A 13916-nucleotide genomic window follows, 5' to 3' on the forward strand; every position below is an offset into this window, starting at 1 on the left:
TTTGTATTTTGTATTTTGTATTTTTGTATTTTGTATTTTTGTATTTTGTTTGTATTTTTGTATTTTGTATTTTTGTATTTTGTATTTTTGTATTTTTGTATTTTGTATTTGTTTTTTGTATTTTGTATTTTGTATTTTGTATTTTTGTATTTTGTATTTTGTATTTTGTATTTTGTATTTTTGTATTTTGTATTTTTGTTTTTGTATTTTGTATTTTGTATTTTGTATTTTGTATTTTTGTATTTTTGTATTTTGTATTTTTGTATTTTTTGTATTTTTGTATTTTTGTATTTTGTATTTTTGTATTTTGTATTTTGTATTTTTGTATTTTGTATTTTTGTATTTTTGTATTTTGTATTTTGTATTTTGTATTTTTGTATTTTTTGTATTTTTGTATTTTGTATTTTTTGTATTTTGTATTTTGTATTTTTGTATTTTTGTATTTTGTATTTTTGTATTTTTGTATTTTGTATTTTGTATTTTTGTATTTTGTATTTTTGTATTTTGTATTTTGTATTTTTGTATTTTTGTATTTTTGTATTTTGTATTTTGTATTTTTGTATTTTTGTATTTTGTATTTTGTATTTTGTATTTTGTATTTTGTATTTTGTATTTTTGTATTTTGTATTTTGTATTTTGTATTTTTGTATTTTTGTATTTTTGTATTTTGTATTTTTGTATTTTTGTATTTTTGTATTTTGTATTTTTGTATTTTTGTATTTTGTATTTTGTTATTTTTTGTATTTTGTATTTTGTATTTTTGTATTTTGTATTTTTGTATTTTGTATTTTGTATTTTTGTATTTTGTATTTTTATATTTTGTATTTTGTATTTTTGTATTTTTGTATTTTTGTATTTTTGTATTATTTTGTATTTTTTGTATTTTTGTATTTTTGTATTTTTGTATTTTGTATTTTGTATTTTTGTATTTTTGTATTTTTGTATTTTTGTATTTTTGTATTTTGTATTTTTGTATTTTTGTATTTTTGTATTTTGTATTTTTGTATTTTTGTATTTTTGTATTTTTGTATTTTTGTATTTTGTATTTTTGTATTTTGTATTTTGTATTTTGTATTTTGTATTTTGTATTTTTGTATTTTGTTTTTGTATTTTGTATTTTTGTATTTTTGTATTTTGTATTTTGTATTTTGTATTTTTGTATTTTTGTATTTTTGTATTTTTGTATTTTGTATTTTTGTATTTTTGTATTTTTTATTATTTTGTATTTTGTATTTTTGTATTTTGTATTTTTGTATTTTTGTATTTTTGTATTTTTGTATTTTGTATTTTTGTATTTTGTATTTTTTGTATTTTTGTATTTTTGTATTTTTGTATTTTTGTATTTTGTATTTTTGTATTTTGTATTTTGTATTTTTGTATTTTGTATTTTGTATTTTGTATTTTATATTTTGTATTTTTGTATTTTGTATTTTTGTATTTTGTATTTTTGTATTTTTGTATTTTTGTATTTTGTATTTTGTATTTTGTATTTTTGTATTTTTGTATTTTTGTATTTTTGTATTTTGTATTTTGTATTTTTGTATTTTTGTATTTTGTATTTTTGTATTTTTGTATTTTTGTATTTTTGTATTTTGTATTTTGTATTTTTGTATTTTGTATTTTTGTATTTTGTATTTTGTATTTTTGTATTTTGTATTTTTGTATTTTTGTATTTTGTATTTTGTATTTTTGTATTTTGTATTTTGTATTTTGTATTTTGTATTTTGTATTTTTGTATTTTGTATTTTGTATTTTGTATTTTTGTATTTTTGTATTTTTGTATTTTGTATTTTTGTATTTTTGTATTTTGTATTTTTGTATTTTTGTATTTTTGTATTTTGTATTTTTGTATTTTTGTATTTTTGTATTTTTGTATTTTTGTATTTTGTATTTTGTATTTTTTGTATTTTGTATTTTTGTATTTTTGTATTTTTGTATTTTTGTATTTTTGTATTTTTGTATTTTGTATTTTTGTATTTTTGTATTTTTGTATTTTTGTATTTTGTATTTTTGTATTTTTGTATTTTGTATTTTGTATTTTTGTATTTTGTATTTTTGTATTTTTGTATTTTTGTATTTTGTATTTTTGTATTTTTGTATTTTTGTATTTTGTATTTTTGTATTTTGTATTTTTGTATTTTTGTATTTTGTATTTTTGTATTTTTGTATTTTTGTATTTTGTATTTTTGTATTTTGTATTTTGTATTTTGTATTTTTGTATTTTGTATTTTTGTATTTTGTATTTTGTATTTTTGTATTTTTGTATTTTTGTATTTTGTATTTTGTATTTTTGTATTTTTGTATTTTTGTATTTTTGTATTTTTGTATTTTTGTATTTTTGTATTTTGTATTTTTGTATTTTTGTATTTTGTGTATTTTGTATTTTTGTATTTTTGTATTTTGTATTTTGTATTTTTGTATTTTGTATTTTGTATTTTGTATTTTGTATTTTTGTATTTTGTATTTTTGTATTTTTGTATTTTTGTATTTTTGTATTTTGTATTTTTGTATTTTTGTATTTTTGTATTTTGTATTTTTTGTATTTTTGTATTTTTGTATTTTGTATTTTGTATTTTTGTATTTTGTATTTTGTATTTTTGTATTTTTGTATTTTGTATTTTGTATTTTTGTATTTTGTATTTTTGTATTTTTGTATTTTTGTATTTTGTATTTTGTATTTTTGTATTTTTGTATTTTGTATTTTTGTATTTTGTATTTTGTATTTTTGTATTTTTGTATTTTTGTATTTTTGTATTTTGTATTTTGTATTTTGTATTTTTGTATTTTTGTATTTTTGTATTTTTGTATTTTGTATTTTTGTATTTTTGTATTTTGTATTTTGTATTTTTGTATTTTTGTATTTTTGTATTTTTGTATTTTGTATTTTTTTTTGTATTTTGTATTTTTGTATTTTTGTATTTTATGTGTGTTTTTTTTTGTATTTTTGTATTTTGTATTTTTGTTTTTGTTTTTTGTATTTTTGTATTTTTGTATTTTTGTATTTTTGTATTTTGTTTTTGTATTTTGTATTTTGTATTTTGTATTTTTGTATTTTTGTATTTTTGTATTTTTGTATTTTTGTATTTTTGTATTTTTGTATTTTTGTATTTTTGTATTTTTGTATTTTTGTATTTTTGTATTTTTGTATTTTTGTATTTTTGTACTTTTGTATTTTTGTATTTTTGTATTTTTGTATTTTTGTACTTTTGTATTTTTGTATTTTTATTTGTTGTAATTTGGTTAAACAAAACAGGTAATATGATCAAACAAACTTACGATTGCATCCAAGATCGTGCACGGTGAGGAAGACGGCTCGTTTTTCCTGCTGTGTCAGGTCACCCTATTTAAACAGAGGAAAGTTCGTGAATTTAATTCAACAACAAATTTATTGCAAAACATTGTGAGACGAACTGTCTAGGTGGATCAAATTTCCGGAAATGGAAAGACGGGAAATAAATTCCTGAAAAAGTTTTCCCGCATTTTTTTTTTTGGCTGCCAAATAGAACAAGGTGGAAATTTAATCAATATGCCAATAGTCGGATCTCGCATTGAGGAAAGTTTTGAAAAGCAAGAGAAAAAAGCAAAAGTGAGATGGATAATAATATCCGGGTTAGCTCAGTGGGTGAGGTAAAGTTTATTGTTTGAGAAACTTTTGCTGTTATTCCAGTGACCGAAATAGGAAAAAAGATAAAAATTGGAATTTATAGATGTGTCGAAAGAGAAAGTGAATGGATGGAGTAAAAATGTATGGAAGAATGTTACTCACCTGAACTGTGACTATAATTTCTCCACTCTTTTCTGTGTTGACTGCGTATCTCTGGAAAATGAAAATTGAGAGAGAAAAAAATAAAACATTAGTTCAAGTTGTAATCTGATCCAGCCGGATCACAAATCAAATTTATGCAATTCCATTACAATGGGAGGGGTTATTTGGGCTACAAGCAAAATTCCATGCACTAGAAAATCGCTTAATCCGATCAACGCTAATCTCGTTACGTGTTACGCTTTGATCTGGATCAATTTGCTTTAATATACGATCGTGAAATAATCCGTCCAGAAATTAGAGACGCTCACACACATAGTTTAAATTTCAATCAATTTAATTAACAAGTAACGAGCTCTGTCAACAAAAAAAATGTTCGATGATTTGTTTTCATGCAATTTGGATTATAACTTAAATGTACATAATTACCCGACGGCCCATTTTTCTCTACATTTGCTGATGATTTCTCAATTTACAAATATTTCTGTACACTCTTATTGAAATCCTGTTAATTCAACAGGCAATCCGTAAAACCTCTGCGAAAATACACTCGTTCTAAATAACGCGGATTTTGAAGCAAACGAACGAAGTTGTGTTTCCTTGAAGAACAACAGTGAAAAGCTTTTAGCCGAGCCGAGACACTGACTTCTTCAGCAGGAGGATGTCTTCTCGGATTTTACGATCAATTTAGTTTGGAATTTATGGTTCAAAAGGAAACATTTTTATAGCATCTAGAAATCCCAAATTTGTATGTTGAAATAAACTTCAGAAATCGCAAATAATCTTTGGAGGGATGTTTCTCAGCAATATGTTTGATTACTCTGTGATTTTCACTGACAAGGGATCAAGATAATAATTTGATTTAAAAAATTAACAAAATTTGAATTGGGTGCCACGTTTCAAAACATAAACTGAGCAGTTCTCTACGGAATCGGTCTTTTTTCTTTAATTTTTATTTTTGTATTTTTTAATCCGGCTGTAACTTTTTTGGTGCCTTCGGTATGCCCAAAAAAGCCATTTTGCATCATTAGTTTGTCCATAAAATTTTCCATACAAATTTGGCAGCTGTCCATACAAAAACTAACCTAATCCACCTATGTGGTTGATGCCTTCCTCACTTTTTACCAAAAATGGGTAATATGAGTGGTTTGGACACACATTTCAGCTTTTTTTAGTTCCAGAAAAAACACAGATATAACTTATGTGGTAAAAAAAATAAAAAAATAAAAATTTTAAATCAAGACTAACATCACAAATGGGCGTAATATTGAATGTTTGGCCCGTTTGAAATGTTAGTCTTGATTTTAAATTTTTGAAAATATTTTTTTTGAAAAGATCGGAAAATTTCACAAATGTTTCATATTTTAACATTGTAAATCGGACCTGTAGTTGCTGAGATATCGACATTAGAAAATGGTGGGTTGTTTGGGTGAGACTTAGAAAACATCAATTTTCCTGTTTTTTAACCTTTGCACGGCAATATCTCAGCAACTGAGGGTCGTATCAACAAAGTCCGAGATAGCAAAATGTAGAGAATTTTCTCAGCTTTTCAAAAATATTTTTTTCAATAGTAGGCAAACATGGGCACTATTTTTAAAAAATGAAAAACTGTGACTATTTCCAAAAAAGTTACCCAAAAATGGATATAACTTGAAAACGGTGCACTTAATCAAAAATTCACTTAAGTACTTTTTGATAGCAAATTCAATTTTATATCGAAAAATGAAGTTGAAAATTTTTTGCGACCAATATTCCGATTTTTTGAAAAAATCTGTATTGATTCTAAAAATCATAACTCGGTCAAAGATTTTTTGCCCATTCTGGAAATTTCTGAAAAGTTGGCATTTTATGTACTCTAAAACATATCAAAAAATAAAAAAAAAATAATTGTGTTTTTTGCAAATCAAGTTTTAGTGACAAAAAGTTAAATTAAAAATCTCCAAATTTTTTTTTACCGTATATCATTTTTTTTCAGTGTGGTCCATATCCATACCTACAACTTTGCCGAAGACACCAAATCGATCAAAAAATTCATTCAAAAGTACAGATTTTTGAATTTTCACATATCATTTTTGTATGGACAGCTGCCAAATTTGTATGGAAAATTATATGGACAAACTAATGATGCAAAATGGCTTCTTTGGGCATACCGAAGGCACCAAAAAAGTTTCAGCCGGATTAAAAAATACAAAAAAAATTTAATGACCGAAATCTCAGAGAATTGCTCAACTGTATAAACATATTATTCGTTAGCGTTACAGGGTTAATCCATGGCAATTTCCGTTTAAATGCAACCAGAGGGTCAAATTGGCTCCAAACTTAAGATTGCTGTTCACTAGGAATAACATATTTTGATATTTTAAAACGCTAGGCCACCCGGGCAGACGGTAATAACAAAATCTATGCCATTTCAATAACAAAAAATGTAAAAATAACAGAAAATGTTATGGAATCTTCATGAAAAATCATTTTTTGTATAATAATTTAATAACAGTTTATGTTATCATAACATAATTTGTTGTTGGTCTGATATTGGTTGAAGCCAAAACAACTTGAGAATAACATTTTTTGTTATGGAAGAATACCGCCAACTGTTATTGGGATGATCGGAATAGTTGTTTAAATAACAAAAAATAATAACAAAAAATTGTTCGAAGCATATCCAAAAATGTTATCAGCAATAACAATCCTATACCAAAAAAAAAAAAATGGTAACGTCGAATAACAAATTTTGTTATAAAAAAAAAGAAATGTTTTGTTATTCCCAAGTTATTTCCATCTGCTCGGGCAATAACATTTTATGTTATTTATAACAAGTTTTGTTATTCGCCGTTTCGTTTTTATTGGTATTGGATTGTTATTATAATAACAGAATAATTACACTTTAAGTTTTTCTTTGAACAAATCTTTGTTATTATTTTTTGTTATTTTATCACTTAATCCGATCACCTCAAGTTGATTTGGGCTTCCACCAATAACAAATTTTGTTATGATAACATAATCTATAGGAGATGGTGGGGCAAGAGGAACAATCGCTCGTACGGCAGTAATTTTTACAATTTTGATTATTTCCAGTATGAGGAATTGTTGTTGCGACGTAAACGGCATGGGGCATAAGATTAAATGAAGTTTTTTTTTCAAAACCTTTCTTTTCTTATAATATTTGGAAAGTACAAAATAAGGCTTCGGGTTCGTTTTAAGGCTCATTTTATCAAAATGCTATTTTTCCTAGATGTCCATACAAAATATAGTGATATCATGAAAATTTACTATTTATCTTCTGTAAAAGTCTCGTGGGTCTCGTGGCGCAGGGGTAGCGTCTTCGGCTGCCGATCCCGATGATGCTATGAGACGCGGGTTCGATTCCCGCCTTATCCACTGAGCTTCTATCGGATGGTGAAGTAAAACGTCGGTCCCGGTTTCTCCTGTCTCGTCAGAGACGCTGGAGCAGAAATCCCACGTTAGAGGAAGGCCATGCCCCGGGGGGGGTAGTGCCAATAGTTTCTTCTGTAAAAACGATCAAATTTTTACTAAAATGTTATTTTTTAATCTAAAAATGAAAGAAACGATTCAAATACATTCTAATCTGATGTTTCTAAGTGATAACAGTTCAATTATTAGCAAATTGACATGTTGTTTCATGCATTGTTCCTCTTGCCCCGACGTGTTGTTCGTCTTGCCCCACTAGTTGAGTAGAACGTACTGAAAATCAAAAATTTTAAAATCTTTTTTTTACATTAAAAAACAGGATTTAAAACAAAACTGTCTCAGTCAAGACCTGGAATAAGATGATTATAAAAAAATCAGACAGATTTCTTAACGTTTTTAATAAGTTATAACGAGCATTTCCTTAGCTTGTTACACTTGCCCCACTTTCTCCTATTAAACTCTATGCAAAAATGGTTTGTTCAAGAAGATTTCATAACACTTTTTGTCTGAAGGTGTTAATTTAAATAGTGAATGCATGAAACAAATTGCTCTTCAAGTCTTGTTTTCATAACAAAGATCAAATTATTTGATGTTTTAAGAATTTGTAAAAAAAATTCAAAAATAAGGGAAAGGAAAGCAAGGAGAAAATCAATCACAAAAAATATGTTCGAATTAAAACACTCAAATAACTGATATATCTCCAATTGCTGTCGTGATTTTTTTGTACTTTGTTTTGATTACATTTCTTTACGATGCTTCAAAACCTGACAATATTATACGACCATTCATAACTGATTCAAGCCAACGCAAACCCACTCAGTCTACACCCTGTTGCTGAGGGGAATCTATGACATTTCCCCGAAACCCATATTACCGAAGGGACATTTCCCCGAATGCCACTTCCCCGAAAAGACACTTCCCTTAATAGTCATTTCCCCGAATTCCATTTACCCGAATTTCCCATTTCTCCTAATCGTCCACATCCCCGAATGCCATTTTCCCGAATGGGCCACAATCCCGAATGCCACTTACCCGATTAGTCATATCCCTGAATAGTCATTTCCCTGAATGCCATTTCCCCGAACGAGGTCAAGCGGAAATGCCCGGTGCCCCGGAGCGCGCACGCTCCTGGGCACCGGGCATTTCCGCTTGACCGCGTTCGGGGAAATGGCATTTTAAAAGAAAAAAAATGATGACAATTTTTATCACATCAAACAACATATTTAAAGGTTCGTATTGGCCTTGAATGATCAGCTTTCTTTTTGGCTTCATTCAGAACAGACGTAGCATTTTAGGGGGGATTCAATACAATGAATATTGGTACAGATCTTTATTATACATATATTCTCAAAACAAATACTGTTTTCTTATAGACATGATAATAATAATGCAATAGAAGTTTTGTTATTTTTTATGATTCAAAAAACATACCCTGCGATTTTCGTAGTACAGAACCCCGTACACACTGATCATTTTATTCACATTGCTCGTTTGGGATTTGGCGAAAAGTATAATCAACGAAAACTTTAAAAAAAATTGAACCAGCCTTATGTACCTATTTGTCCGATTTTTGGGTTCTTTGACAAAATTCGAAAAAAAGACAAATTTCCTTGCAAATTTCTCAAAAACAACATCTAATTATACGGTTGAATACAAATGTTAATTGAACAAAAAAAATCTAGCACAGTCCAGACTTGATTATCCGAAGGCTTCGGAAAAATTTCACTTCGGATAATCAAAACTTCGGATAATCGAATCACGAAAAAAAAATTGTTATGCCTATTTTTTATTGTCGAGCGTATGTCCCCTAAACTACGTTAAAGTGATTTAAAACTTTTAAATCCAAGGCCAATATGGCGGTGTTGAAATATTGAAAAAAAAAGCATTTTATTATTTAATAGGAAATCAACTATTCAAATTTGACTAAAATGGGGTTGCAGAACTCAAATTTGATGTTTAAAACAAGAAAAAGAAGAAAAAAAAAATTTGTTTTTGATTCGATTATTCGAAGTCCCATACAAACCTTCGGATAATCGAACTTCGGATAATCGAAACATCGGATAATCGAGTCTGGACTGTAATTGGGGCCTAAAATTAAGCTTAAATTTGTTGTGGTTTGGTTGAGCGTTTTAGCAGAATGCATTACTATGAATACAAAGAGACGAGTTGTTCCTTTTAATTCCGCTATAATTTGTGATATTATTGTTCACAACGATAAGGCTTATATTTCTAATTACAATGATCCTTTGAACGACCGCAAAGGATTTAAAATGGATTTTTAATTCAATTTTTTAAAAATCACTTCACGGCCCTTCTTGGCATAAAAGCTTCTACTTGACAACTCGTTCCAAGGGGACCATAGTTGATCCATCGAAAAAAATTTGTCTTGTCAATAACTTTTTATTTGCATAAAAATGAAAAAAAAGTTATCAGAAATGGTTTTTAATTTTGTTTTTTACCGTTGTTCATAAAAATTTACAAAGAGCTTTACTACCCAATTTACAACATTTAATCAACAGCATACTCAAAAAGCTGTTTGCTCGGTAAAATTGAGAAAGAAAATAACTGTTAGTCATGGAAAAGGCTTTAGCGAAAATGATGATTAGGGGATATGAAAATTTAAATTTAAATAAACGGCAATTGGCATAAGTGTCACTTCGGGGAAATGGCATTCGGGAAAATGGCCGATTAGGGGAAATGATATTCGGGGAAATGGCATTCGGGGATGTAGCTGATTAGGGGAAGTGGTATTCGGGGATGTGGCCATTTAGGGGAAATGATTTTCGGGGAAATGGCATTCGGGGAAATGTCATTCGGGGAAATGAGCTAGACCCGCTGAGGGATTCCCCAAATGTCTATTTCTGGAAACCATGCCCTCAAATCAACAAGTTCCACATTCTTTTTTCGGTAAGCCAAAACAAATATGTGCCAGTCACGCTAAGCCAACACACCCCAAAAAATATAATCGCAACAAGTCAACGAACTCTCATTAGGGCTGGTTTACCTGAGCCGTAGCTTTAGGCAAATAGGCCCTCGCCACATCCCCAAACTAGTGAAGTAAGCACAATATTGACACACTGGCCTAAAGTTAAAGTTTCGTGCAAGCACAAACGGCGACCCTCAGAAAAGCAATTCGGATTCCTCGCCCACGGGGAGCCATTTTATCACGTTTCAGTAATAAACTTACTCCATCATCGGGGCTTGTCGAGGAACAAGTTTTTCCACCTCCACCCACTCGCATTTTCTTATCGGGGGATAAATGTGAGGAAATTAGTTGTTAACACCAGGTAATTAATGAACTATTTCATGGATGGCATGCTAGACGCTAACTCATTTCTTAGAAAAGGTTTGATTTTGAAACTTTGAGTTTCTTGAAAATTAGCAATAAGAAGATATTTCCATTTAATTTCAACATTGATCTAATAACGTGAATCAATTGAAAGTTGATTGCCACTTTCTCGTGAGAAATAACTTCCGCAAGCTAATCACTACCCAAGGTGGAAATAAACAGCTACAGCCAGGAAAATAAGACACCGCAAAAGAAAGTTACTGAACTGTTTAGTGCTTTCGATCAAGAAAGTTAATTTCCTGTGAAATCAATTTCCGTTACGATTGAGATTATTCTGACCACAACCACCAGCATTTTTTGTAAAGTAGCTTTATTTTATTTTATATTTTTTATAGGGCCACTGAAAGACTACTATTTTTTGCCAAATAGCACGGAATTGAAAAAAGTTTGTCTGAAGTCCACTTATCGATTACGGACGGATATTGAATTGAAACCTTATTTATTATGATTTTTTTAGTTGTTGTTTGATAAAGAACAGAAAAATACCACATTCTTAAACCTCAAAAGCTTACTAGATGACAGAAGATTTCATTTTTTTTAATAAACTCTCTGGATTAATGGTATTTCAAATTTTTCCACCATCAAACTCAACACGTATTACGCCGTTCCTAACTTTTTCCGCACCCATCGAGCTGCCAGATCGTGAATCAATTGAGGCACTCACTTTATCATCTGGACTGAGCTACACCCATGAATCGAGTCCATTCGGCGCAGAATTTACACACCGATATAAACATTCGAGCGTTTGCTGCTGCTGAAGTTGAAACCGTTGTTGTTGTCTGGAGGAGGCTGGTGCTGACCGGCCCAAACCAGGCACCACCGGCACGTTCTGGCCTTAAACGATTTATGACCGCTTCGGCCGTCCGTCCAGTCAAGAGCATCTGGAGCATCGACTGTGCCAGTTGTTGAGTTTCGGATGGGCACGCTGACAATATCGCAATCGTTAAAAGCAATTTGCGAGAGTTGCGTTTGAGTTGGTTGAGGTACCGTGCGTCCCCTTGAAAAGTTCATCAGAGTTGTCTTTTTATAGGGGTTGGCGAAACTTCTGAATGCGAGTGGAAGAGTTGAAGTTTCGAAATGGAGTCTTTTTTATCACAGAAATTGTGAGAAACTTTACCGATAAATGCCACCATAATCAGGGACATTTTATTGCATGAAATTGCCATCATTATGTATCATCTTGCTGTGTAGTTCGGCGCTGTCTTGTGCTAACTTGTCGCACGTGCATTTTGAGCCAAATTGAGTTAAGGACGCTATTTTGTTCAACTCACAATGCCCTCACCTTTTAACCTTCACAGATCCCCAAAATTCGATTTCAATCTTGAAATATTCAATAAAAACCGAAAAAAATCTTCGTGCATTGTTGTCACTCTTCATATGAGCAATTCTTTGAGATTTCGGTCATTCGATTTTTTTGTATTTTTTAATCCGGCTGAAACTTTTTTGGTGCCTTCGGTATGCCCAAAGAAGCCATTTTGCATCATTAGTTTGTCCATATAATTTTCCATACAAATTTGGCAGTTGTCCATACAAAAATGATATGTGAAAATTCAAAAATCTGTATCTTTTGAAGGAATTTTTTGATCGATTTGGTGTCTTCGGCAAAGTTGTAGGTATGGATATAGACTACACTGAAAAAAATGATACACGGTAAAAAAAAATTGGTGATTTTTAATTTAATTTTTTGTCACTAAAACTTGATCTGCAAAAAAACACTATTTTTATTTTTTTTTTATTTTTTGATATGTTTTAGAGGACATCAAATGCCAACTTTTCAGAAATTTCCAGAATGGGCAAAAAATCTTTGACCGAATTATGATTTTTTGAATCAATACAGATTTTTACAAAAAATCGAAATATTGGTCGCAAAAATTTTTCAACTTCATTTTTCGATGAAAAATCAAATTTGCAATTAAAAAGTACTTAAGTGAATTTTTGATAAAGTACACCGTTTTCAAGTTATAACCTTTTTTAGGTAACTTTTTTGAAAATAGTCGCAGTTTTTCATTTTTTAAAAATAGTGCCCATGTTTGCCCACTGTTGAAAAAAATATTTTTGAAAAGCTGAGAAAATTCTCTATATTTTGCTTTTTCGGACTTTGTTGATACGACCCTTAGTTGCTGAGATATTGCCGCGCAAAGGTTAAAAAACAGGAAAATTGATGTTTTCTAAGTCTCACCCAAACAGCCCACGATTTTCTAATGACGATATCTCAGCAATTAATGGTTCAATTTTCAATGTTAATACATGAAACATTCGTGAAATTTTTCGATCTTTTCGAAAAAAATATTTTGAAAAAAATTAAATCAAGGCTAACATTTTAAAAGGGCCAAACATTGAATATAATGCCCATTTAAAATGCTGATATTGATTTAAAAATTTTCAAAATATTTTTTTCGAAAAGGTCGGAAAATTTCACGAATGTTTCATTTTTTAACATTGAAAATTGAACCATTAATTGCTGAGATATCGTCATTAGAAAATCGTGGGCTGTTTGGGTGAGTCTTAGAAAATTTCAATTTTCTTGTTTCTTTTTCTTTAAGCCGCTGTATTTCAGCAACCAGAGGTCCAATCTTCGATGTCTCTTGGACAATTTTATAGCAAATTTTCTGAACTTTAAAAAAAAATATTTTCAGAAATGATCACTCATGGTCACTATTTTTAAAAATCGAAAAACTGCAAATATTTCGCTGAAATCAATCTTTCGGTGGCTATATCTTGAAAATGGGGCCCTTTATCAAAAAATCTGTAAAGTAATTTTTGATTGCAAATTCAATTTTGCATAAAAAAATGAGGTCAAAAAAATTTTATGTATGAAATTTCGATTTTTTCCAAAAATCACCAGTTTTTCAAAAATCATAACTCGGCGGCAGATTATTTGACCATGTTTCTCTATAGCTCAAAAGTTGCGGATTTTTGTCTCCTAAAACATATCAAAAAATCTCGAAAATAAAAAAATACATATTTTGGGAATTTGAGTTTTTGTGAAAAAAAAGTTAATAAAAAAATCGGGAAATTTTTTTTTCCGTGTACCTTTTTTTTCTAAATAGTCCTTAACAATACCTACAACTTTGCCGAAGACACCAAATTGATCAAAAACTTCCTTCAAAAGTTACAGATTTTCGAATATTTACGTACCATTTTTGTATGAACAGCTGCCAAATTTGTATGAAAATTTATATGGACAAACTAATGATGCAAAATGGCTTCTTTGGTCATAGGGTGTAACCGTTCACCAAACCGAGCTAGGGAAAGCCTGTAACACAGTGGCTTATGCGCCACTCTCAAGTTGAGAGACCACTGGTCATGTTTTAATTGCCCGACTAAGCATGAGGTTTAATTATTTCAGGGTCGTTAATACGGTTTAAATGCGCG

General features: G+C 29.2%; 1 protein-coding gene across 12 annotated transcripts in view; it reads right to left on the reverse strand.

The window, feature by feature from the left end:
- LOC6032553 (exocyst complex component 4) overlaps positions 1 to 13916 on the reverse strand; it is a 183305-nt gene that overhangs the window by 61842 nt on the left and 107547 nt on the right. For 9 of the 12 annotated variants that reach the window (XM_038262616.1, XM_038262604.1, XM_038262612.1 and 6 more), the window contains exons 3-4: positions 3767 to 3817; positions 3277 to 3340 (exon numbers count right to left, since the gene is read on the reverse strand). In XM_038262616.1, the coding sequence (XP_038118544.1) occupies positions 3277 to 3340; positions 3767 to 3817 (115 nt within the window). Of the gene's footprint in view, positions 1 to 3276; positions 3341 to 3766; positions 3818 to 4192; positions 4363 to 13916 lie in introns of all 12 variants that reach the window. The other 3 variants (XM_038262615.1, XM_038262613.1, XM_038262614.1) reach the window with 2 other exon arrangements.

Source organism: Culex quinquefasciatus, chromosome 3, assembly GCF_015732765.1.
Source record: "Culex quinquefasciatus strain JHB chromosome 3, VPISU_Cqui_1.0_pri_paternal, whole genome shotgun sequence".
NCBI classification, from domain to species: domain Eukaryota; kingdom Metazoa; phylum Arthropoda; class Insecta; order Diptera; family Culicidae; genus Culex; species Culex quinquefasciatus.